At 43.3% G+C, this 25,125-nt stretch overlaps 1 protein-coding gene across 2 annotated transcripts in view; it reads left to right on the top strand.

Annotated features, from left to right (window-relative positions):
- LOC108932765 (cGMP-dependent protein kinase 1-like) overlaps nt 1-25,125 on the top strand; it is a 101,191-nt gene that overhangs the window by 8,178 nt on the left and 67,888 nt on the right. The window contains exons 1-2 of one of the 2 annotated variants that reach the window (XM_018749335.2): nt 4,015-4,521; nt 12,465-12,631. In XM_018749335.2, coding sequence (XP_018604851.1) covers nt 4,217-4,521; nt 12,465-12,631 — 472 coding nt within the window. In that variant the 5' untranslated portion in view covers nt 4,015-4,216. Of the gene's footprint in view, nt 1-4,014; nt 4,522-12,464; nt 12,632-25,125 lie in introns of those variants that run through there. The other variant, XM_018749336.2, reaches the window with a different exon arrangement.

The raw sequence follows: 25,125 nt of genomic DNA, 5'->3' as shown, positions 1-25,125 counted from the left end.
GGTGTAACTGTTCATGCATCGTAACTCCAGAAGCATCCCCAGATACAACCTTCATTCAACCATTACTCTGGTATTGTACTACTCATTTGTGTATCTTATAACACACATTTTCAGAACCGCTCGTCCCTTACGGGGTCACGGGGAACTGGAGCCTACCCGGCAACACAGGGTGTAAGGCCGGAGGGGGAAGGGGACGCACCCAGGACGGGACACCAGTCCGTCACAAGGCACCCCAAGCGGGACTCGAACCCCAGACCCACCGGAGAGTAGGACTGTGGTCCAACCCACTGCGCCACCGGTGGCGCAGTGGGTTGGACCGCAGTCCTACTCTCCGGTGGGAGAGTCACCTATAAGTATCTTATAATATTTAAGAAAAAAAAAATTGTTGTGGGTATCGAGATTTGTCTGTGTTTTATGCACCTACTTGAATGATGAACCTCGGTGTAGGAAGTGGTAGGGAACAAATTAGGTTTGCTTGAGACTTTTATGTCTGCAGCTATGTCTCCTTCTCTTAATGTAATGCATAAACTGTACGTTTGCTGAGATGTACGTCGCTTTGGACAAAAGCGTCTGCTAAATGGATAAATGTAAATGTAAATAAAATCCCATTTTATCAGCCTTGTTATCCAGCAGCCTCAGAAACAACTAAACCAATGGGAGTCGCTAGAGGTCCAAAGCATGTGACAATTTTTTTCTGACTTTTCTACTTTCTTATTTTGTTTAAATAACAGAGGTGATAATATTTGTTTCTTACTGATGATTTATAATTCAAAGACTTGAACGAGCTCGATCTACACCTCCTGCCTCCCTTCACGATCTACACCTCCTCCCTCGGCCCGGTCATAGCCTTCCATGGATTCAAATATCACTGCTATGCTGATGATACCCAGCTCTTCCTCTCCTTTCCATCTGGAGCGTCATACATTTCCGCACTCATTGCTGCCTGCCTGTCGAACATCTCTGCATGGATGTCTGATTACCAGCTCCAGCTCAACCTCTCCAAAACAAAGATTCTTCACCTCTCAGCTGGCCTGTCCTTTTGTCACTATCTATCAATCAAACTGGACAACTCACTTATTTTGCCTACCTCCTCAGCCAAGAGTCTGGGAGTAACGCTTGATGCGAGTCTGTCGTTCTCTCAGCACATCGAAGCCACAACCCGGTCCTGCAGATACATCCTGCATAATATTCGTAGGATCTGTCCCTACCTCTCAACTGATTCACCATGACTTGTCCAGGTCATGGTGACTTCCAGTCTGGACTACTGCAACTCCCTCCTGTGTGGCTTTCCTGCTACTGCCATCAAACCTCTTCAGCTGTTACACAATGATGCTGCATGAGTTGTGTTTAATTTGCCAAAGCCTTCCTATGAATCTCCTCTACTCATTTCTGTGCACTAGCTTCCTATAGCTGCCCGAATCAAATTCAAGACCCTGGTTATTGTCTACAGATGCATCAATAGAACTGCTTCCAGCTATTTACAAGACTTGATCAACCGCTACACCCCAGCCAGACCCCTTCGCTCATTTCCTTCTGCTTGAGTGGTAGTCCCGTGCACAAAAGGGAAAGCACGGAGGTTCTCAGTTCTGGCTCCGCTGTGGTGGAATGACCTTCCCCTCTCATTCAGAACTGCAGAAACTGTCTACATTAAAAAAGGGTCTGAAAACTTACGTTTTCTGGACCCGCCCACAATCTCTCCAGCTCATGTGTGGTGTAAAAGTTCATGCACCGTAACTTCATGATCTTCCCCAGATAGGCCTTTATACAGCTGCTGCTCCGGCATTGTATGTGATTGTTTGTTTGTGCACCTTATTCTTAAAAAAAAAAAAATAAAAAAAAATTGGTAGGAGGTCATCAGGATTCATCTATCCTTCATTTTATGCACCTACTCGATTGATGAACATCGGTGCATCAAGGTGATAGTAGCAAACTAGGTTTACTTAAGAACCACATGTCTGCAGTCATGTCTCTTTCTCTTAATGTAATGCACAAATTGTATTTTTGCTGAGATGTATGTCGCTTTGGAGAAAAGCACCTGCTAAATGAATAAATGTAAATGTAAATATAATCTCTAACACTGAAAAACTGATGTTTCTTACAAGGCAATATATGAAGTATGAGAGCTATACAGCTACACATACTTACAGCTGAAAAGTGAATTGTGAAGGTAGCGAATGTAGTGCTGAATGAACACTTTTTATCATGTTTTGAAAATGTCCTATCAACACATTATAATAGCAGAAGCTAGATGTAGCTTGTGTTCCCTTGTCTTTGTCTTTGTCTGACAAAATGCCCTTCAAGTTAATACAGTAATAGTAAAAAAAAGGTATAATAGTAGAGGTAAAGACCCCAGAAAAGAGCACCAAATCTCTTATAACAAACTTATTCTCACGATGTTTTCCTTTCATTTGCCCAGTAGAGGGCGCTTGTGATCCTCCTCCCAGTGTCAATACTGTTAGTCTACACATTGCTCCTGAAAAAATCATTTAACTTAAAGTGTGTAGTTTTTTTAGAACCTCTTTCAGATCTTTAATGCCTCTTAAACTCAAGAACAGTCTATGGAAGGATACCCGAAAGCCAGAGGGGCAGTGGGACCAGTTCTGTGCTGAGTGTATGTGGGATGTAAGAATAAGCACTCGTCTCTTGCTTGGACCAGTGCTGGAAAACAGATGGTGGTTCTTCTCTTTAGAATTGGAGAATTGAAACAAAAAGTGTTAAATCAACCCCAGGCGAGTTCGTGTAATCCATGCAGGACTTCAGTATCTCTCTGAGAGACGATATTACTCATAAATTTAATTCAGCAGTGCCGATATTGCTTTGGAGTTATGAAAATGATGCGCAAAGAAGCACTGAGGTCTCGACAGGTGTACTCAAGAGTCTCTGACTGTATAGCAATGAATATTTCCTGAAAACAATAGCTAGGTAAAATATAATATGCAATTAGATGATTATTTTGGATGATTTTTTTCCTCTTTTTTCCCCAGATAATTTCTTATTATATTAACTGAAAATTCAGTAGGCTCCCTGATTGTTTTGATGGTTATATGTATTTGTTTAAAAATCCAGGAAAAATTTTGGTTATATCTGAAGCTGGTTTCTTGTGAAATAGTTTCTAGTGCAGGGGTTAGTGCTGTTGCCTTTGGATGGAGAAATCACAGGTTCAATTTCTATTTTCAGTTGTAAGATGCTTAAGTAAGATACCCTGAAATTACTTCTGTAAAATTACCCACTAGTATAAATGGGTAAGTAATTATAAGTAGTTTAACACTGCAAGTCACTTCTGAGCAAAGTGTCAACTAAATGAAAAAAAAAAAAATGCAACCAGTGTAACCATTTCTGTCACACCTTTAGCTGCTGATAGTGTCCCTTTTCCACACCTTACTGTTCCGGGAAGGAGGTGTAAATAGCAGGAAGGTTCTTATTATGATAATACTGTAACCAGTTTGCATAGCACCTATACCATTAATAGAGGGAAAAGGTAATGCCACACTTCTAAGAAAGAGAATTCACATTTCAGAGTATCTTTCTAGCAATTACAGTTACTCTCCTCACTTAGAGTACGAAGGGCAGTATTAAATTGCACTGAATTAAGTACCATATAATGGAGGTGCGGTGGCGCAGCAGGCTTGGCTGGGTCCTGCTCTCTGGCAGGTCTGGGGTTCAAGTTCTGCTTGGGGTACCTTGTGACGGACTGGTGTCCTGTCCTGTCCTGGGTGTGTCTCCTCCCCCTCCAGCCCAATGCCCTGTGTTGCTGAGTTAGGCTCTGGTTCATCGTGACCCCACTTGGGACAAGCAGCTTCAGCCAGTGTGCGTGTCTAAATGCCATATATGGCTCCTTTTACTTTGGAGTGGAGTAAAAGGAGCCCGTAACCTTATGGACTGACAGAGACAGTGGAAGAAATCTTCATGTATCCCATGTTCTTGCTCATCTCTCATTTGAATACACTGAGCTGCAGCATTCTGCAGGCACATCACTAGTCCTCAGAACAGGCTTGGAGAAGGATTATAACCAGGGAAACCAGGGGGTTTTACACCATTTAACCGGAGTTCTGACAGCTGAGCTCCGGTGTTTGCTCTTCTAAGGACAGAATCGGAAGCCACAGAGTCTTTCCAAGTGGTGTCCGCAGTGAGAAGTCGGGTTCCTTGCGATCGGAGAAAGAGAAGGGACTCTCTCGGGGCTTTTGGGGAAGTTTGGGAGTGCAGTGGCTCTGCAGCCATGGGCACCTTGAGGGACCTGCAGTACGCGCTACAGGAGAAGATCGAGGAGTTGCGGCAGAGAGACGCGCTCATCGACGAGCTCGAGCTGGAGCTCGATCAGAAGGACGAACTCATCCAGAAACTCCAGAACGAGCTGGATAAGTACCGCTCCGTCATGATCCCAGGCACCCAGCAGGTCCGCAAGAGGAGCATCCTGCAGGAGCAGCAGAGGACCAAGAGACAGGCCATCTCGGCGGAGCCGACAGCGCTGGACATCCAAGACATCAGCCACCTTACCCTGCCCTTCTACCCCAAGAACTTGCCGTACGTCCCGCTCCCTTCTTCCCGCTGCGCTCGTAACTTGTACCGCGCGACACTCCTGATTGTTGAAATCCGGCATTTCAGCCATTCATTCGTTCACTTTTTTATTTTCCTCAAGTTCTGTTTCTTTCACTTGCGATGAACCTCTTGCTTTTAGCTCTGTTTCTGCCATTTCCACGGTTACAGACCACCGCTGGAAAATTCAGTTATGCGAATCATTTACACACACACACACACACACACACACACACACACACACACACACACACACACACACACACACACACACACACTATCTGAACCGCTTGTCCCATACGGGGTCGCGGGGAGCCGGAGCCTAACCCGGCAACACAGGGCGTAAGGCTGGAGGGGGAGAGGACACACCCAGGACGGGACGCCAGTCCGTCGCAAGGCACCCCAAGCAGGACTTGAACCCACCAGAGAGCAGGACCTGGTCCAACTCACTGCGCCACCGCGCCACCGCGCCCCCCGCGAGTGATTTAGTGATTTAATAATATAAGCGATGTACTCGATGGATACTGCGGCGGGTTCACGGCTCACTGCTGGGCTCTTCTGCATACACTGTATAGATATGAGACATAAAAAGTTTCCATATGGCTTCAATGAGAAACATACAAATTTTCATCTAAATTCCAACCAGCTGTGATTATGAGCGAAAATGTTCTGTCTCAAAAACGGTCCGTAAAAATTAGATAAATATGCGAAATGACTCCACATTAGTCCTATCCCATCATTAAATGAATTCTCTCAAAAACTGCTCACAGCAATGCAAACACTAGAAATATTATAAATATTAATAGTATCTCGAGCTGATTCCCTTTCTTAATTTCACATCCTGTGAACAGCAACAAGATCTTCCCGAGTATACAAGAGTCCAGCACTCCAAAATCACTATTTTGGAAAAATGAAAGAGTAACCCTTGTAGTTAGTCCTGCAAGGATACTCGTCTAAGGCATTTTGTTCAGATTACTTTGAACAGTGCAGTGGGTTGGACCACGGTCCTCGTGTTCAGTGGGTCTGGGGTTCGAGTCCCGCTTGGGGTGCCTTGCGACGGACTGGCGTCCCGTCCTGGGTGTGTCCCCTCCCCCTCCGGCCTTACGCCCTGTGTTGCCGGGTAGGCTCCGGTTCCCCGTGACCCCGTGTGGGACAAGCGGTTCTGAAAATGTGTGTACTTTGAACAGTTAAAATAGAAGAGGCTTGACTCAAAGACAGTTCCATTTATGCTTTTTTATTTACCTCAATTATCTGAATTCTAAAACTTGACACCATCACAAAAGAATTATACAGCATTTACATCAGTTTTAAAAGGTAATGTTTCTGAATTTTTAGGACATTCTCCAACTGCTGTAAATGCACATCTGATGCTACTGAGGAGATTTTTTTTCTTTCTATAAGCATACCTTTGTGATCATTTTGTACATGAAATAGAATTCTCGTTATAGATGATCATATTTGCCACTGGACTTGCAATGTCCTCATCTAACTTTGGCTACCATGAATTACTCATTGACATAGCACAGTTTTGTACACTAATGGCTGAGAGAGGCTGGTGGAAGAACAATAATTATTCATGCTGTCCACAGGGACCATATATTCCCCACACTGACTTTTCCCCCATATGGGAATAGAGTCAATTTCTTCTCCTGGCTTTACTGGCTGAATCCAGTTCTGGACTTGCTGACTCTAGAGGACTGATGATTTTCTTCTCTATATTTTTGCTGTGTGGTCACACCATTTTGGGCAACACCTTTAATCTCAAAAGTGGCAAATTAGTGATGTTTTTTCTGTACAAAAGGTAAGTTGAACTCTGCAGTCATATTTGTTGAATATTTTAGCACCACACAGAACAAACTGGGGGGCACAGTGATGCAGTCAGTTGGACTGGGTCCTGCTCTTGGGTGGGTCTGGGGTTCGAGTCCTGCTTGGGGTGCCTTGTGGCAGACTAGTGTCCTCTGCTGGGTGTGTCCCCTCCCCCTCCAGCCTTATGCCCTGTGTTGTCAGGTTAGGCTCTGGCTCCCTGTGACCCTGTATGGGACAAGCAGTTCAGACAATGTGTATGTAGAACAAATTGACTCTACTTCCCCTTTGGTGGAAAGTTGCCCAGGGGGCATTCTAACTGGATACCCAAATCATTGCAACTTTACTGTGGTGGAGCAGGGTGAGCATCCATAGCATCCTGCAAGCTATGCTATCATGACCCTTGTCTTTTTCAAAGGTTACCCTTGGAAAACTCGTCAAAGGTAAGGGATCAGTCAAAAAGAAATCCAAATGAGAGCATATTGCTTGAATGGGGGTTACTGGGACCCACTGCTGCTGGAGGTGAAGTTCTGTGCTTTTTTGATTTTATTAATACCTACTTCCTGTTTCTGTAGTACCTGAATACTTTTGATCTCAGTCCAACCAGTAACATTTAACTGTACCTTGATATTTGTGGCTTTGTTTTAGTGTTTAAAATGATCTTTAATGATACAGTCATATACTGTATGCGGCGATCTCTTTCTTCAGGTCAAATTGTTGGTAGATGTTTTTAAGGGGCGGGGGGTGCGGTGGCGCAGTGGGTTGGACCACAGTCCTGCTCTCCAGTGGGTCTGGGGTTCGAGTCCCGCTTGGGGTGCCTTGCGGCGGACTGGCGTCCCGTCCTGGGTATGTCCCCTCCCCCCTCCGGCCTTACGCCCTGTGTTGCTGGGTAGGCTCCGGTTCCCCGTGACCCCGTATGGGACAAGCAGTTCTGAAAATGTGTGTGTGTGTTTTTAAGGGATAAAAAAATTAAACCAGTTAAGATTGTCGACCCAAGCTTGTATTTTTTGCTCATCCATAACTTTTAGTTTATTCCAGATATGTACAAATATGAGTGTGCAATTAGTCCAGCTTGTAGTGTAGTGGTTAGAGCTGCCCCCTTTGGACCCAAAGGTTGCAGATTTGAACCTCTTCTCTTGCTGTAGTATCCTTGAGCAAGGTTCTTACCCCCTATTGCTCCAGTAAAATTACCCAGCTCTTCAAATGGGTAAAAAATTGTAGGTAAATTAACATTGCATGTTGATTTGGAAAAAAGAATCTGCTAAACAAATAAGAACTGAACTTCTAGTGTGCCTGAGAAATTAATTTTCCAGTCCTCCAGGGATGTAGGCCTTACTACTGATAATAACATAATGAATGGCTCATGGCATCACACATACTTTTTTACATGTATCACTGATAAGAACATACTTTTTCTCAAAATTTAATATATGCTCACAACCATGTATGTATAAATATGCATGGGACAGCTGGTAGTGTAGTGGTTAGAACAACTGCCTTTGGACCCCAAGGTCACAGCTTTGAGCCTCACCTCTGGCTGTAGTAGCCTTGAGGAAGGTACTTACCCTCAATTGCTCCTGTAAAATTACCCAGCTGTATAAATGGATAAATAACTGTAACCTTAACATTGTAAGTTGCTTTGGAGAAAAGTGTCAGCTAAATGAATAAATGTAAATTTCACAATATAAGCAATGCTCACAACCACATATAAGAATATAGCCTCTAACTAAGAAGTATGAGGTTCTTTAAATGCAAGATTCTGAAAACAGTGTAAGTTCTGTCATTAGAGTGTGTATTCTAACTCTCCTGAATGAATCAGTTGTGGGAGGGTGGTCACAGGAGAAAGGAACCCATCCTTTTAGTCTTTCAGAAAGCAAAAGGTATTCATGATGTTGAAACATTCTGGATTTCATCTTCTCAAACAAGTTGACATTAAACAATGACAGAATTTTGAGGTTAGGGTAGAGCTCGGTCCTAGACGTCTTTAGTCATTTGGACAGCTGGGCAGATTAATGAAATGCTGCCTGACTGGAAACTTGCAATATTAGTTCCATTGTATGTTGTAATTTCAGTTTATCAGGTCATAAAAGTTAGTGAAAAGTTAAAAATACAAATAATGTCAACAAAGTATTTTTCTTAACATTTTCATCTTACTGTATTGTGGTCTTGTTCAGTTTAAATGAAAACATGCTTAAATAATGCCAGACTGTAAAGTGTGACCAGTATGGTAATTCTTTAGTAGGGTTTATGAAGCCCTGCAGAATGTGTCCATCAGCCCCCCCAACAGAACATATTTTCCCTTTTAAGGGTAACTGTTTGGGTTAGTTCTCAGACCCAGACCTAACAGCAAAACTGATGCAAATCTCCCTTTATAAAAGAAAAAAGGGTTAAAAAAGGCAAAATGAAAAAGAGGGAGATTTTCAAGAAAGAAATGATAAATACACACACACATTTTTGGAACCGCTTGTCCCATACAGGGTCACGGGGAACCGGAGCCTACCCGGTAACACAGGGTGTAAGGCCGGAGGGGGAGGGGACACACCCAGGACAGGACACCAGTCCGCCGCAAGGCACCCCAAGCGGGACTCGAACCCCAGACCCACCGGAGAGCAGGACCAGGTCCAACCCACTGCGCCACCGCACCCCCTAGAAATGATAAATATTTCAATTCAATTCATTTTTAGAGAGAGCTCTTCTCACGCAGTGACACAGAGCGCTTTAACACAGGCATAAGGCAAGAAAAACAAATACATCAGATAAGAAACAAAAAGACAGTTGACTACTGAATATCATAAGATAATGCTTCTATAAGGCTATGAGTAAGCCTACTGGCCATAAAGGAAAGGAACAAAAACTCCCAACTGAAAATCGAGGGAGAAAAAAACCTCTGGGGGTCCAAGGGCCAGTGGCTGCCCACCCCTTCTGGGCATTCTAAATTAAGTAACAATTCTAAGCCAGTTAACAAGTAATAATGATATTGGTGCTATATGGTATCTTGAATCCCCAGCTCATCATGCTATGTCTCATCCATCATGGCAGTTTAAATATTAATATTAAATATTTCCTTTGTTTAAGAAGTACTTCTTTATTCCCATGCACCATATAAATGTGAGTACTTCAGAGTAATCTGTCTGACTGTTACTCTATCTGTGCAGATCATATAGCATCAGAACTTAACTTCAACTAATTTTTTTTTCATATCAAAGCTGCTAGGCTAGAGCTATTAAGTAAGGTTATTAGTAACGTCAGTGCTGTTCCAGCTGCTTAATTTCCATATAGGCAATAAGTTCTGTCTGAAAAAAACTGCATTTTGTCTGATAGAAATTACAGCTGTTGTTCAGCATATTTTTTCCCATTCAAAAATGTGCTAGATATTTCAGCAGACCTTTGAAGCCTCATTAGCATAAGAATAATTTGTAAGATGTCATCCTTCCACTGACCTTTCCCTACTTATCCAAGTAACTGATTGGACATCCTTTAGTGAAAAATGAATTTACACACATTATTTTTGTATTTCAGTAAGAACTAGCAGTATACATGATGTTACATAAGTAAGCTTGCTGATTATCACGTTAGTTTATTTTTATGCCTGTGTTAAAGTGCTCTGTGTGAGAAGACACACACACAGACACATTGACTGAAACTGCTTGCCCCAAGTAGGGGTTGCAGCTAACCAGAGCCTAACCCAGCAACACAGGGCATAGGGCTGAAGGCAGAGGGGGCACACCCAGTACAGGATGCCAGTCTGTTGCAAGGCACCTCAAGCAGGACTTGAACCCCAGACCCACCTGAGAACAGGAACAGGCCAAACCTGCTGCACCACTGCACCCCCTTGTGTGAGAAGAGCGCGCTATAAAAATGAATTGAATTGAATTAGTAAAGTATGCATATTGTACTGTTTACAAACAGATGGCAGACGCTGAAGGATAGCAGGCATATTTGGGTAGTTCAGTGGCTGAAGGCTGGTCACTGAAGTTTTGGTAAAGCTGACAGGGAGGATGAGACTGTGACTGCCTTCCTGAGAATACGAGAATTGTTTTTTAGAGAAACCTAGGTTTAAGTATTGTTTTTTCTGGAATCAGCTTTGTTTATCGACTTTTTTTTTGCTAGCTGGAGACTCTTCATATTTCACGTTGGCCTATTTAGACAGTATTAGACTGAGCCAGTGGTGGCAGTGGTGTTTCTTCTCATTTAATGGACAGAAACTAAACCTTTTTTAGAGTCATAATTGGGTTTCACCACTCATTATTTTTTTCTATAACTTTTCTGCCCGAATGCCATAATTATCAAGAGCTACCTCTTCAAGTGCTAATAGTGTGGACTGCTTTTCCTCATCTGTTGCTGGAATTAAAAATTACATTTAATTTGATGAGTCAATCACTTTTGGCATTGCATATTTAAAACATCAACAAAAAAAATAGTTTCTGTATTGTCATATATTTCAGAAAGTTGGTGAAAGTGACAGTTATACATTGGTTTACATGGAAATAAGGTTTACCTGAATCTAGTCCCACCAGAATATCTTCAAGAAATTCCTCTAAATTTACTTAGTATAATACAACAGTTAAATAAATATAACAACATATTTTATAGCTATAGAGTTTAGTGTGTTATAACCTAGAAGGAAGTGGATGAGGAATGAGAGTGAATATATTGCTACAAACAAATTCATCCATCCATTCATTCATTTTCCTGACTGCTTGTCCAACTAGGGTCGCAGTGGTAATTGGAAGAGCAGAGAAGCCCAGACGTCCCTGTCCCTCGCAACTTCCTCCAGCTCAACCCGGGAATCCCCAGCCAGTCCCAGGCCAACTGGGAGATATAATCTCTCCAGCAGGTCCTGGGCTGACCTCGGAGCCTCGGCATAGTTGGCCGTGCCTGGTATTCCTCCAAAGGGAGGTGCTCAGGTGGCATTACTCCCTTCCTGGATCAGGGCCTTGTTGTGGTGTAAGGGCTTGCATGATCTAGGGATCGCCAAAGCTATATCGTCACGAGCAGTATGCTCCTGGTAGGGTTTCCCAAGCCAAACAGGTGTGGAGTGAAGATCCAGACTAACACGATCCAAAAATCCCCATCAAAGAGACTAAGAGTACAACATATACCCTCCCTGGAGCTAGGCCTGAGGGAAGTGTTCCTGGGCGAGCGCCTGGTGGCCGGGCAACCCATGTAACCCAGCCGGGCTCAGTCCAAAAAGGCAACGTGAGGGTTGGGTGCAATGCCTTCCAGGCAGCAGGGAGCAGGGTTAGGGCGCATAGCATCACGAAGCCTCGTGGCAAAGACATTGCACCATATTAGATGTATCATGCAATATGACATAATCTGAAGTTTTTACTTAGCTTCAATCTATGTATAAAACATGTAAATTTAATAATTCTGACAGATTGTTCACAACAAAGGGTGGTGTGTTTTTTTGTCATATAATTCATTACATAGACACATTACATTTAGCTGATGCTTGTCTCCAAAGCAACTTACAAGGATAGTTTTATAAACTACTATTGATGATTTACTCAATTCTATATATTTGGAATTTCTTGCTGAAGCAATTCAGGGTAGGGAGCCTTCTCAAGAGTAAAAGAGTGTGAGCAGTGATTCAAACCAAGGTCTGTGAAGTACAAGGCAATGTTTCTAACTGTTACACTAAATACTGCCCACCCTCAGCTTCAAATCTGGAGTATGTTGATTGTAATTCGTAGTCAGAGGTTATCAAATAAGTTGTCATATAAGATCTGTAGTTCCTGAGGCATAGCACATAGTAGTAACTTCAACCTGTCACTTTGGCAGTGTCTGGAATATTGTGATAGTATTGTAAATTGAAATGGTATTCCCAGCACGAAAAATATTTTGTGCTTTTGTAGCAATTGTCATATTTTCATTTTTCTTTGTTCATGGGTTTAAATCATAAGATGTATAGCTCTGTTAAAAAGTGTTAAAGAACACTGAATACAGCAAGAAGAAATTTGTAATCTTTGGATATTTTGTTTTTTGTTAAAATTTTTGTTTGAACTGCGATCCTGTGTTTTCTTCTTTTTACAGCTGCCCATCCAATTATGTTTTGCCAAACCAGCATTTAAACTGGAGCAAATCAAATTGTGCAAATGAATCATTTTTCATCTTTCTATTTACAGGTCTAAAGAATTAATAAAGGAGGCGATTTTGGATAATGACTTTATGAAGAACCTTGAGTTATCGCAGATCCAAGAGATTGTGGACTGCATGTACCCAGTTGAATATGGCAAAGACAGCTGCATCATCAAGGAAGGCGATGTGGGCTCACTGGTATATGTCATGCAAGGTATGTCACTCTGGCTTTCTTTTAACTAATTGACAGCTCATATTCACATTTAGTGTTCCCGTAAACTGAAGGCAGAAATTCATTTTCATATGGCATTAATGCAAAATATCAACTCTTTCATCCTCACAAAAATCATCTTTTTTGTAGAATGGTCACTATTGGATTGCTGTATGAATGATGTAGAAAGGTTGTTTTTTGTACTTTTGTTCATACTAACTCCATCCATCCATCCATCCATCTTCCTCCGCTTATCCGGGACCGGGTCGCGGGGGCAGTAGTCTAAGCAGAGCCCCCCAGACTTCCCTCTCCCCGCACACCTCCTCCAGCTCCTCTGGGGGAACCCCAAGGCGTTCCCAGGCCAGCCGGGAGACATAGTCTCTCCAACGTGTCCTGGGTCTGCCCCGAGGCCTCCTCCCAGTGGGACATGCCCGGAACACCTCCCCAGGGAGGCGTCCAGGAGGCATCCGGAACAAATGCCCGAGCCACCTCAACTGGCTCCTCTCGATGCGGAGGAGCAGCGGCTCTACTCCGAGCTCCTCCCGGGTGACTGAGCTCCTCACCCTATCCCTAAGGGTGCGCCCAGCCACTCTGCGGAGGAAACTCATTTCTGCCGCTTGTATCCGCGATCTCATTCTTTCGGTCATGATCCAGAGTTCATGACCATAGGTGAGGGTAGGAACGTAGATCGACCAGTAAATTGAGAGCTTTGCCTTACGACTCAGCTCCTTCTTCACCACAACAGACCGGTACAATGACCGCATTACTGCGGACGCCGCACCGATCCGTCTGTCAACCTGCCGCTCCATTTTTCCCTCACTCATGAACAAGACCCCGAGATACTTAAACTCCTCCACTTGAGGGAGCAACTCCCCCCTGACCCGGAGGAGGCAATCCACCTTTTTCCGACTGAGAAGCATGGCCTCAGTTTTGGAGGTGCTGATTCTCATCCCCGCCGCTTCGCACTCGGCTGCAACCCTCTCCAGTGCACGCTGTAAGTCTTGATTCGATGAAGCCAACAGGACCACATCGTCTGCAAAAAGCAGAGACGAGATCCTGCGGCCACCAAAACAGACACCCTCCGTTCCCTGGCTGCGCCTAGAAATTCTGTCCATAAAGATAATGAACAGAATCGGTGACAAAGGGCAGCCCTGGCGGAGTCCAACATGCACCGGGAACAGGTCTGACTTACTGCCGGCAATGCGAACCAAGCTCCTGCTCCGGTCATACAGGGAACGAACAGTCCGTAGCAATGTGCCCTGAACCCCATAATCCCGAAGTACCCCCCACAGGATGCCACGAGGGACACAGTCGAATGCCTTCTCCAGGTCCACAAAACACATATGGACTGGTTGGGCAAACTCCCATGAACCCTCCAACACCCTAATGAGGGTATAGAGCTGGTCCAGTGTTCCACGGAGAAGGCGAAAACCGCATTGCTCCTCCTGGATCCGAGGTTCGACTATCGGTTGGATTCTCCTTTCCAGTACCCCGGCATAGACTTTCCCAGGGAGGCTAAGGAGTGTGATCCCCCCATAGTTGGAACACAATCTCTTGTCCCCCTTCTTAAAAAGAGGGACCACCACCCCGGTCTGCCAGTCCAGAGGCACCGTCCCCGAACTCCACGCAATGCTGCAGAGGCGTGTCAGCCAAGACAGCCCCACAACATCCAGAGACTTGAGAAACTCGGGGCGGATCTCATCCACCCCTGGAGCCTTGCCACCAAGGAGCTTTCTGACTACCTCAGCAACTTCAGCCAGGGTAATGGACGAGTCTCCCTCCGAGTCCCTGGCCTCAGCTTCCTCTACGGAAAGCGTGTCGGAGGGATTGAGGAGATCCCCAAAGTACTCCTTCCACCACCCGAGGACATCCTCAGTTGAGGTCAGCAGCGTACCACTTCCACTGTAAACAATGTTTGTAGAACACCGCTTCCCCCCTCTGAGTTGCCGGATGGTTTGCCAGGATCTCTTTGAGGCCGACCGAAAGTCTTCCTCCATGGCCTCACCGAACTCCTCCCAGGCCCGAGTTTTTGCCGCGGCGACTGCCAGAGCCGCACTCCGTCTGGCCCGCCGGTACCTGTCAGCTGCTTCAGGAGTCCCATGAGCCAGCCAGGCCCGATAGAACTCCTTCTTCAGCTTGACGGCATCCCTTACCTCCGGTGTCCACCACCGTGTTTGGGGATTGCCGCCGCGACAGGCGCCGGAGACTTTATGGCCGCAGCTCCGAACCGCCGCCCCGACAATAGAGGTGTGGAACATAGTCCATTCGGACTCAATGTCCCCAGTCTCCCTCAGGACCTGGTTGAAGCTTTGTCGGAGGTGGGAGTTGAAGACCTCTCTGACAGGGGTCTCCACCAAACGTTCCCAACAGACCCTCACTATGCGTTTGGGCCTGCCAGGTCTGTCCAGCTTTTTCCCTCACCATCGAATCCAACTCACCACCAGGTGGTGATCAGTTGACAGCTCAGCCCCTCTCTTCACCCGAGTGTCCAAGACATATGGCCGAAGATCAGAAGAAACGACTACAAAGTCGATCATCGACCTCTGACCTAGGGTGTCCTGGTGCCAAGTGCACTGATGGACACCCTTATGCATGAACATGGTGTTCGTTATGGATAAACCGCGACTAGCACAGAAATCCAATACCAACTCACCACTCGGGTTCAGATCAGGGAGGCCGTTCCTCCCAATCACGCCCCTCCAGGTATCACTGTCGCTGCCCACGTGGCCGTTAAAGTCCCCCAGTAGAACGACAGAGTCCCCAGTGGGAGCGCTTTCCAGCATGCCCCCCCAGGGACTCTAAAAAGGCCGGGTACTCTACACTGCCGCTAGGCGCATAAGCACAAACGACAGTGAGAGACCGTTCCCTCACCCGAAGGCGTAGGGAGACGACCCTCTCATTCACCGGGGTAGACTCCAACACATGGCGGCTAAACTGGGGGGCTATTAATAAGCCCACACCCGCCCGCCGCCTCTCACCCTGGGCAACGCCAGAATAGTGGAGAGTCCACCCTTGGTCGAGAAGAGTGGTTCCAGAACCCAAGCTGTGAGTGGAAGTGAGCCTGACTATATCTATCTAGACGGTATCTCTCAACCTCCTGCACTAGCTCAGGCTCCTTCCCCGCCGGTGAGGTGACATTCCAAGTCCCAAAAGCCAGAGTTGGCACCTGAGGTTTGGGTCGGCCGGGCACTCGGCCCCGACCACCGCCCAAATCACAACACACCGGCCCCTTATGTTCTCTCCGGTAGGTGGTGAGCCCACCGAAGAGTGGCTCCACGTCATGGCTTCGGGTTGAGCCCGGCCAGGCCCTGTGGGCATAGACCTGGCCACCAGGCGCTCGCATGCGAGCCCCCCCACCCCAAGCCTGGCTCCAGGGTGGGGCCCCAGTGACCCCATACCGGGCGGGGTGAACGAGATCCTTGATTTAATAGTCATAAGGGGATTTTGAACCGCGCTTTGTCTCGTCTGTCACCCAGGACCTGTTTGCCTTGGGAGACCCTACCAGGGACATATAGCCCCAGGCAACATAGCTCCTGAGATCATTCAGGCACTCAAACCCCTCCACCTCAGTAAGGTGGCTGTTCGCGGAGGGGTCATACTAGCTCACGGAATTAAATTGTGTTGCTGCCTATGGCTAAATGTGAATGTAAAACCTTACGGCTTTGTCTTTACCCTTTGGGTCCAACGGCAGCTGTGCTAACCATGACACCACCACACTCGTCAAGGTTAGAGCTGTTGCTGTTGGACCCAAAGGTTACAGGTTTAAATCCCACCTCTGACTGTAGTACCCTTGAGTAAGGTACTTACCCTAAATTGCTCCAGTGAAATTACTCAGTTGGATAAATATAATTGTAGGTAATTTAATACTGTTGTTTTGGAGAGCAGCATCAGCTAAATAAATCATTAAATGTATATTACAATAAATAATTACCTCTCAAGCTTTCAACTTACTGACTTTCAGAGATACTAACAAACTTGGCTTTATGTTCATAGTCTTGTGCTGAGAGATAATTGTCAATTCAACTATGCTTTAAGTTAATGTGCACCAACTACTATCATGCCCAGCATTTATCAGAAATTTTAACCCCAGCATCACCAACATTTCCTCAACACCCCAACCAAGTTGCTACTAATGGTTGCAAAAAAGTGACTTCAAAACCAATATTTGGTCCCTGTATTGTTCGTAAGCGAAGAACTTAATGAATCAAGGAGTACACAAGACTACATCATCTGTAAAAACAAGAGGAACTCAGTGGTGCAGTGGTAAAGTTTCTTCTCATGATGCGAGAACATATTTCAAATTAGGCTTAAATTATAATAAATATAATTATGAAGTATGGTAAAAATGTATATGCAACATTTAATGCAATGATCCAAGGATTCAAATTACCAAAAGCAAATACAACTGCCAAGACTGTTCACTTTTCCAGAAAGCCAGGAAACTGTATCGCCGCTCCACAACTGTGAGATGGAGTGCCTGTGAAGCTGCCATTGCATAGAGAGCAAAAAGAAGAAACTACATGGTTTGGAGAGTAAAAAGTAAATAATGTATATCTGTATATCTGTAGACAAAAGCATCCATTGTATGCAGTGTCATCCAGAGAACACCATCCACCCTACATGACCGTGCACTGTACACAACAAACATTTGTACCACAGAGCACCATTCAGTGTAAAAAACAAATGTCCCTTGCTCACACTCAGAGAAAGCACATTTACTGTACAGAAGTATGCAAATTAGGGGGGAGGGTAGCATGGTGGGTTCAGCCAGTGCCTGCTGCGTGGCAGGTCTGGGGTTTGAGCCCTGTCTGGGGTGCCTTGCAACAGACTGGCATCTTGTCCTGGGTGTTTCCCCTCCCCCTTCAGTCTTGTACCCTGTGTTGCTGGGTAAGGCTCGCTGCCATCCTGCTTGAGAAAAGCGGTTGTTAACGATAGATGGATGGAAATATGCAAATTCTCCCAGTACTCTTAGTCTTGTACTGTTAGTTCAAGATTAGTGTAGAATCCATTTGCATTACCTCATATGAAAGGATCACTTTCCTGACATGCTGAAGCATAGGCTGCATATAGTATAAGAGTTCCCTGAGACTCTTCAGTACCTGGTGGCATTCTGTAAAGGTCAGACTAATCTAAATATGAGCTCAAAATTAGTAAACCATATATGATGTAAAAGGACTGGTGTATATTTTATATACAAAAAAACCCCCATTTTCTTTCAACATAATCACCGTGGTGGGGGGTTGATCTCATTAACTTTAGAAATATTGAAATCGTAGTTTTACAATCAAACCATAGGTGTTTAATGCTTCAGTTATGCCATACTGTACAAGAAACCAGGTTTCTTCCTTTTAGACTGCAATCTCCATCTGATCATGTCATGAAGCAACACAGCTGTTTAGACCTACCTGCAGTCAAAGGTACAGATGTTAAAAACAGGTTCTGCTTTATGGATGTAATCAGATACACATACACAACATGTGGAAAACTAGTTCAACTGAAGTGTACCCACTGATGTACAATGTGACGCTGCTGCAGGGTACCAGTCTTTTATAATGAGCCTAATATTGGTCTGTTCTCAACTGTAACATTCTTCTCTCATTGTGATCGTTAACAGAACTTTGTTATATTTTCACTCACCAGTCTAGTTTATATCATTACCAAAATAACTTAACTAAAAAGAGATGATTTGAGAGATGTGAGATGTTTTTTATAAACCAACATATATTAAAATAAATGTTTTCTCCTTGTGTTTCAAAATAGAGAGAAAATAGGATATTGATTTATTTAAGCACTAAGAAAGAAGGAAATTATCCTACAGATGTTTAACGTTTCAAAATGTTGAATATACTTTACCATTTATAAATGAAAATGCTGCTGGTTAATCCACACACACACACACACATTTTCAGAACCGCTTGTCCCTTACGGGGTCACAGGGAACCGGAGCCTACCCGGCAACACAGGGCGTAAGGCCAGAGGGGGAAGGGGACACACCCAGGACGGGACGCCAGTCCGTCGCAAGGCACCCAAAGCGGGACTTGAACCCCAGACCCACCGGAGAGCAGGACTGCAGGCCAACCCACTGCGCCACCGCACCCCACTGCCTGGTTAATCCAACCAAGTTTAGTTTAGCAACATCATGAGTGCAACCCTATAATTATTTTAAGTCCATGTCAATTTTAGCGTGTGTGTTGGATTTAGAGAGAAATGTACATTTTCCATTTTGGGCTTTAAAAGGTAAAAATACAGTACACAGTTCAAACAAAACAACGTAATGCCATTTAAGTCTTTGAATATCATGCTGCTTGGATACCTTTTACTTCTGAGGATGAACAAAAAAAAAAGAGACATACAGCTAATGTTCAGTTAATAAAGGTTTCTTCGGTTGTGGAAGTAAATACTATTTAATGTTGACCCCATTCAACTAGATTACTCAGTTTTTAGGTTTTTTTAGTGCTACATTCTTTGCTTTGATATTTATGAGACACAATTAGAATGTATCCTTACGAATGTACTGTAGTGATATCTTTGGGCTGGATGACTTCATCTACTTCTTGAGGTGCTATCATTATGTAAAAGCACAGGGAAGTCCTTCATATCCAGCAGTATCAATCAGTGCTCATGACTCATCCAATAACTCCTGACAGTGCCATGTGGTAAGATTTGAAGAGAGCCCAAGAGGGATATCCTTTTGTAAATTTTTAAGTAGCATGATTTGTGTGATTAAATAACATGATTAAATGTACAGAAAAAATCATTTCTTAGATCGAGAATTTAATTTTGTGCAGTACTGCATATTTGATTGTCACCTTTTCAGTTTGTAAATTTCACATATGTTAATAGTCACTGTGGCCACAGGGGCCATATAATTACTTACACACACACACACACACACACACACACACACACACACACACACACACACACACACACACACACACACACGGAGCCTAACCCAGCAACTCAGGGCGTAAGGCTGGAGGGGGGAGGGGCTCCACTCAGGATGGGACGCCAGTCCGTCGCAAGGCACCCCAAGCAGGACTCAAACCCCAGACCCACCGGAGAGCAGGACCCGGTCCAACCCACTGTGCTACCGCTCCCCCCACCATATAATTAAATGTAGTTTAATGTACAAATAGTTTCTGCAAATTTTTAAAATCTGATTAAATCCCAGATCCACAGTTTTGCTTTGTTATTAAATATTCTGTTTAAATTTATATTTACAGCATTCATTTACCAGATCCATTTTTCCAAAGCGACATACATCTTGCAGAAAAATACAAGTGCATTACATCAACAGATAGAAAGACTTAGATGCAGATGTGTGTCAAAGGACAGTTAATTTGTCATATTGCACCATATGAACCAATGTACATCACACATAAATAAAATTGTAACAAACATTTATATCACAAGAGTTCCTGCATAAAGCTTTATCCATTATTCAAGTTATAATCAAAATATTATTGAGCATAAACAATTACACATTAACATGCACTTAAGTGATCATGGGAGAAGTAAGTCCGGAAGAGATGAGTTTTAAGACCCTTCTTAAATGTAGAGAGAGATTCAGGAGTTCTGAATGAGAGGGGGAGGTCATTCCACCATGCTGAAGCCAGAACTGAAAATTTTTCTGCTTTTGAACCTTTTGTGCATGGGACCGCCAAGTGGGCAGAGCAGGAGGAGTGTAGCAGTCTCACTGGGTTGTAGGGATTGATCAGGTCTTGTAGATATCGGGGAGCAGTTCCATTGATGCTTTTGTAGGCCATAACCAGGAAGCCAATGCAGAGAGACGAGGCGGAGAGATAAATGGGAACGTTTTGGTAGGTCAAACACAACTTGTTCAGCAGCATTCTGTATCAGCTGTAGAGGTTTGATGGCAGATGCCAGAAGGTGTTGTCACTAACCCCGATGCAGCTTCTTGAGTTCACAAATGACGAGACCTACTTCTGGGATTTCTAATAACAACGTTGCAGTTAATTAAAATACCAACAAACATCCGTCGCTCCACTTGTACACACTCTGAGGCAAACTCTTCTTCTCTACTACTATCACATTTTCCCTAAGACGAACGTAATTAACGTATGGACATCTAGTGGCAGTTCTATAAATCACATTCCAAGTTGTACAATTTAAACTCGATCACTTGCCATCAATTAATCACTTGTCAGCAATTACAAGTTGGCAACCAAATACAAACAACACCTTTCACACAGCATTGAACAGCACCAAGCCAACAATTAAAGATATAACAGAAGGCCAGACAGAAGAGAGTTACAGTAGTCTAGGTGGGATATCACCATGGCCTGGAAAAGTAATTGCGTAGAGTCAGTTGTTCGATAGGGGTGGATCCTGTGGATGTTATGTATGATGTATCTGCAGGACTGGGTAACGGTAGCAAACAAATAAACCTACACAAATCATGATGAACTGTAGTGGCGATCCTCCAATGCAAATATAATGCACTCAGTTTATGGCAGCACAGTGGTGCAGTGAGTAGTGTATCTCACAGAGCCTTGGTGGTGCAAGAGGACATGGGTTTGATCCCTGCTAAGTCTGTGTAGAGTTTACATGTACTCTCTGCTTCTGGTCAAAGACATGCTTTTCAGGTTCAACCATAGTATCTGAGTGATAGAGAGAGCGTGTTCCACTGATGTATGGATAAGTGACCTAGTGTAAGCAGTGTAGAGTACTAATGTTGTAAGTCACCATGGTGAATAAGGTATAGGTTGATACTACACTATAGAGCCTTGTTGGAAGTTGCTTTGGAGAAAGGCATCTCCTAAACAAGGAAATGTAATGTAAAACTAAAAAACTACAATCTAAAAGTAATTCTTCTTCAAATATAATTATAACCATAATGATTATTAAATTATTACAGTAGTTAATTATAAATGACAATAATATTATAAATTATAAATACAATAAGTTAAGTTGAACTGTTTGTCTCGGTATTTACTAATCAGAAATAACCAATAAATAAGCACAATAATGAGAAAAAGTGACTTGTAAAGCTAGTACAATGGTGTACTGTGAAATTAAAGCATAAAAAACTGTTCTCACTGAATATTTCTGCAGTTGGTCTTGCAGAGGTTGTGTATGGGTGTCTAGACAGAACTGAAGCAGTTCCTTCTGGTACAGTGAGCACAGAAACCTAGACACACAAATGTATTCAGGTGTACACACACACACACACACACATTTTCTGAACCGCTTGTCCCATACAGGGTCACAGGGAACCGGAGCCTAACCCGGCAACTCAGGGCGTAAGGCTGGAGGGGGAGGGGACACACCCAGGACAGGACGCCAGTCTGTCGCAAGGCACCCCAAGTGGGACTCGCACCACAGACCCCCCTCTCCAGGACCCGGTCCAACCCACTGCGCCATCGCGTCCCCTCAGGTGTACACACTACATAAAAAAGTAATAGCTGCATGACTGCTTTATCACCACACACCTGTGTTCTCACTTATCTCTGCATTCTCTCCATATGTAGTCCCTGATGACTCTGCTTAGTTCCCTATCTAGTTGTTTATTTATGAATTAATTTGTTTTAGCTTGCAAAGGTTTTCAAAACAACTTAACATATTAGCTTTGTATACTAAAGTAATTATAAAGATTTATCTATTTATATAACTAATTCTTTTTTCTGGAGCAAATAAGTGACTTACTTGAGGGTAACACTTATGATTATGAAGTCAAGTCAAAGTGGTTTTATTGTCATTTCAACCATATACAGCTTGTCACAACCCACAGGGATAATACCCCTAAGGGCGGAGGAGGAGGTGGCACTCAGTGCCGCTAGCCCAGACCTATGCACCGGTTCACAATCTACTAGTTGCTGAGGTATAATAGGAGCAGGCGGCGAAGGATAAATTGCAGATTCTTAATCAGCGTTTCTATTGTGCTTGCTTGGTGATCATTACTTCCGTGTTTCCTCAGTTTGTTCCTTAGATGTTTATATTCTAGTCCCAAGTAACTGTCCTGTCTACTCCTGCCTCTTGTTCTCTAGTCCTGGTCCAGTGTTCCGGTCCGTTATTTCATCACACCTCCATATTCAAGACCTGCTCACAGATTCAGTTTTCACCTTTGTGCGAATACACTGTGTGTCTCTTTGTCCCGCTTTCATTGTTTTGCCTCTCTCCGGTACTTTACAGTTTGCACTGTGCACTTATAAATATACTCTGCACGTGGGGTCATTTTACTTTTTGTCTGTGTTCACACTTAACAGCAACATGTGTCTATGTCGGACTCCTCTCCGGACTCTACACAGCTGGTACAGTATACAGTGAAATGAAACAACGTTCCTCCAGGACTGCGGTGCTACATAAAACAACACAAAGCTACTTACACAGGACTACATAAAGTGCATATGTGCAAGACCTGTGCAAAACAGTACAAGACAGTTAAGTTATAACTAAACAATAAACACACTAAAAAAAACAGAAGATATTACAGTATAATAATACATACTATAGATATAAACATGCTAATTAGCAGCAAAAAGTTGATTGGTACAGTAGATGAGCAGTGCAAAAAAATTGCAAAAGGAGTGGAATGGTGTGTGGTCTTCTGTGTGGGTGTGCGTGTGGTATCAGTCCAGTCCCTCAGTTTGCCTTTGGTTAGATCATAAAATTATATAATTATTTTATAAAGAAAAAAAGTGTTTGGTTGCTGTATTATGACAATTTAAACAAATATTGAGCAGGTATTTTTGTTACCCATCTAATAGCCATCAAAAAACTGGCAGGTTCTTGTTTTCTGCCTTTTGTTATGGACACAGGTCAGCAATTTCCAATTTAAAGTCCATGTCTCAATTGTCTGTCTGTCTGGAACAGACGGCTATGATATATCTGCAGCAAAAGTGAGCAGCAAAGTGAATAGTGGAGCATTGTCCCCTGTAATTGCTGTAAATGAAAGACAGACAGGCCACAAAAGGAAATTCACATTTCCAGGTTTCCACATTGGTGGTCAAAGTTGACCAACAAAAAAGGACAGATTAACCAACTACCAGGATAGCAGAAAGGGGGATTATGAGACTGAGGCATTTAAATGTTACCTAGAAGAATCCATTTGGTATGTGGTTGGTGGGAGAAAGTGATTTTGCGGTTGTTTCAATTAAATAAGAAAACAAATAGAAAATTCAGTAGCTTTAAAGAATACTGATTTTATTAACTTTTATTCTGTTATACTTAATGAAAAATTAAATTTGAGTTGAATAATTTAGTTTGAGACAAGGTTAAGGCAGCTGGTAGCTGAGAATTGTGTATCTGCATCTGTATCTCTCTGTCTCTTGGAAAAATGTACGTGTTTACTCTGAGTTGTTTGTAGCGTTGGAGAAATGCATCAGCTAAATTTGTAAATATTAATGTTGTGCAGTGGATGAGGGCAGAGTGTTTTATACATAGCTGGTCTCAGAGTTTGGAGGAGGACAATGAAAGAGGAGTGTAGAAAAACGTAAGGCCTAATAACAGTATTGAGATTGTTGTTTGGAAACAAGTGAAAGTCTTATGTAGGTGTATATATATGGTTTGCATACCAGTGCACTGGAAGGTTTTCGTTTTGGAAATAAATTGACATGAATTCATCCTTCCTTGCATTTCACCTCTGCACATGACTTATCTGGTCACACTGTATTTGGATGCATAGGATTCCACGATGCAATGAGATAAATGCATCTTAGAGACTTATGTATGTCTCACTGTAAAAAAATATTGGACTGCAAGATGTATCAACAACTGACAGAAGTACAGAGATACAGAGGTGCACAATTTTTAAATCTAATGCTCATAATTTTAACCTTGAGAACCCCTTTAATAAGAAACAAATTGTTCAATTAACCCTTAGTCCTGAAAGAGACCATCAGCTGTGGCATGGAAAATCCTGCTTACCAGGTTGAACAGGATCTGTTCAATAGGTCACTGTATAATATTTGAATAGAATTGGACAGTGTTTGCATGTGTGCAAATGGTGTTGATTGAGATAAACCCAGTACCACCATACATATGTCTGTGTGATTAGACAGTTGTTACAATGCAAACAACTGTAGGCAAACTGGGAAAAGAATATAAGACTATTTATTACAAGGTATAGTCTGTCTACAGGATTTAATAAAGTGGTTATTTAACTTCGGATTAGCTAATGTGCAAAGTACATCTGGGTCTGATATGGTGCAATGACCTCCTCCTCTAACTGAGAACTGCTGAATCTTTGTCTACATCTAAAAAGCGTCTTAAAATTCACCTCTTCCAGATTCACTTCTCTCATGATCTCTTAAGTTAATGTAATATGCAAATGTTCATACTCCATAATTTTGAGATTGTAACTGTTGAATAATGGATAAACTTTCATGCAGTTTCTCATGTAAGGTAAATGTTTATTTAAAAAAAGAATTAGGAATGTGATTAGGAATTGTCGATTATTTGGATAAACCTTTATGCAGGTACATGTGTGATGTACATTTGCTCATATGATAGAAAGTAACTGTGCTTTAAAATTA

Source organism: Scleropages formosus, chromosome 4, assembly GCF_900964775.1.
Source record: "Scleropages formosus chromosome 4, fSclFor1.1, whole genome shotgun sequence".
NCBI lineage: Eukaryota > Metazoa > Chordata > Actinopteri > Osteoglossiformes > Osteoglossidae > Scleropages > Scleropages formosus.
Note: the sequence above shows the minus strand (reverse complement) of the source record. Positions and strands in the feature narration are given on the sequence as shown.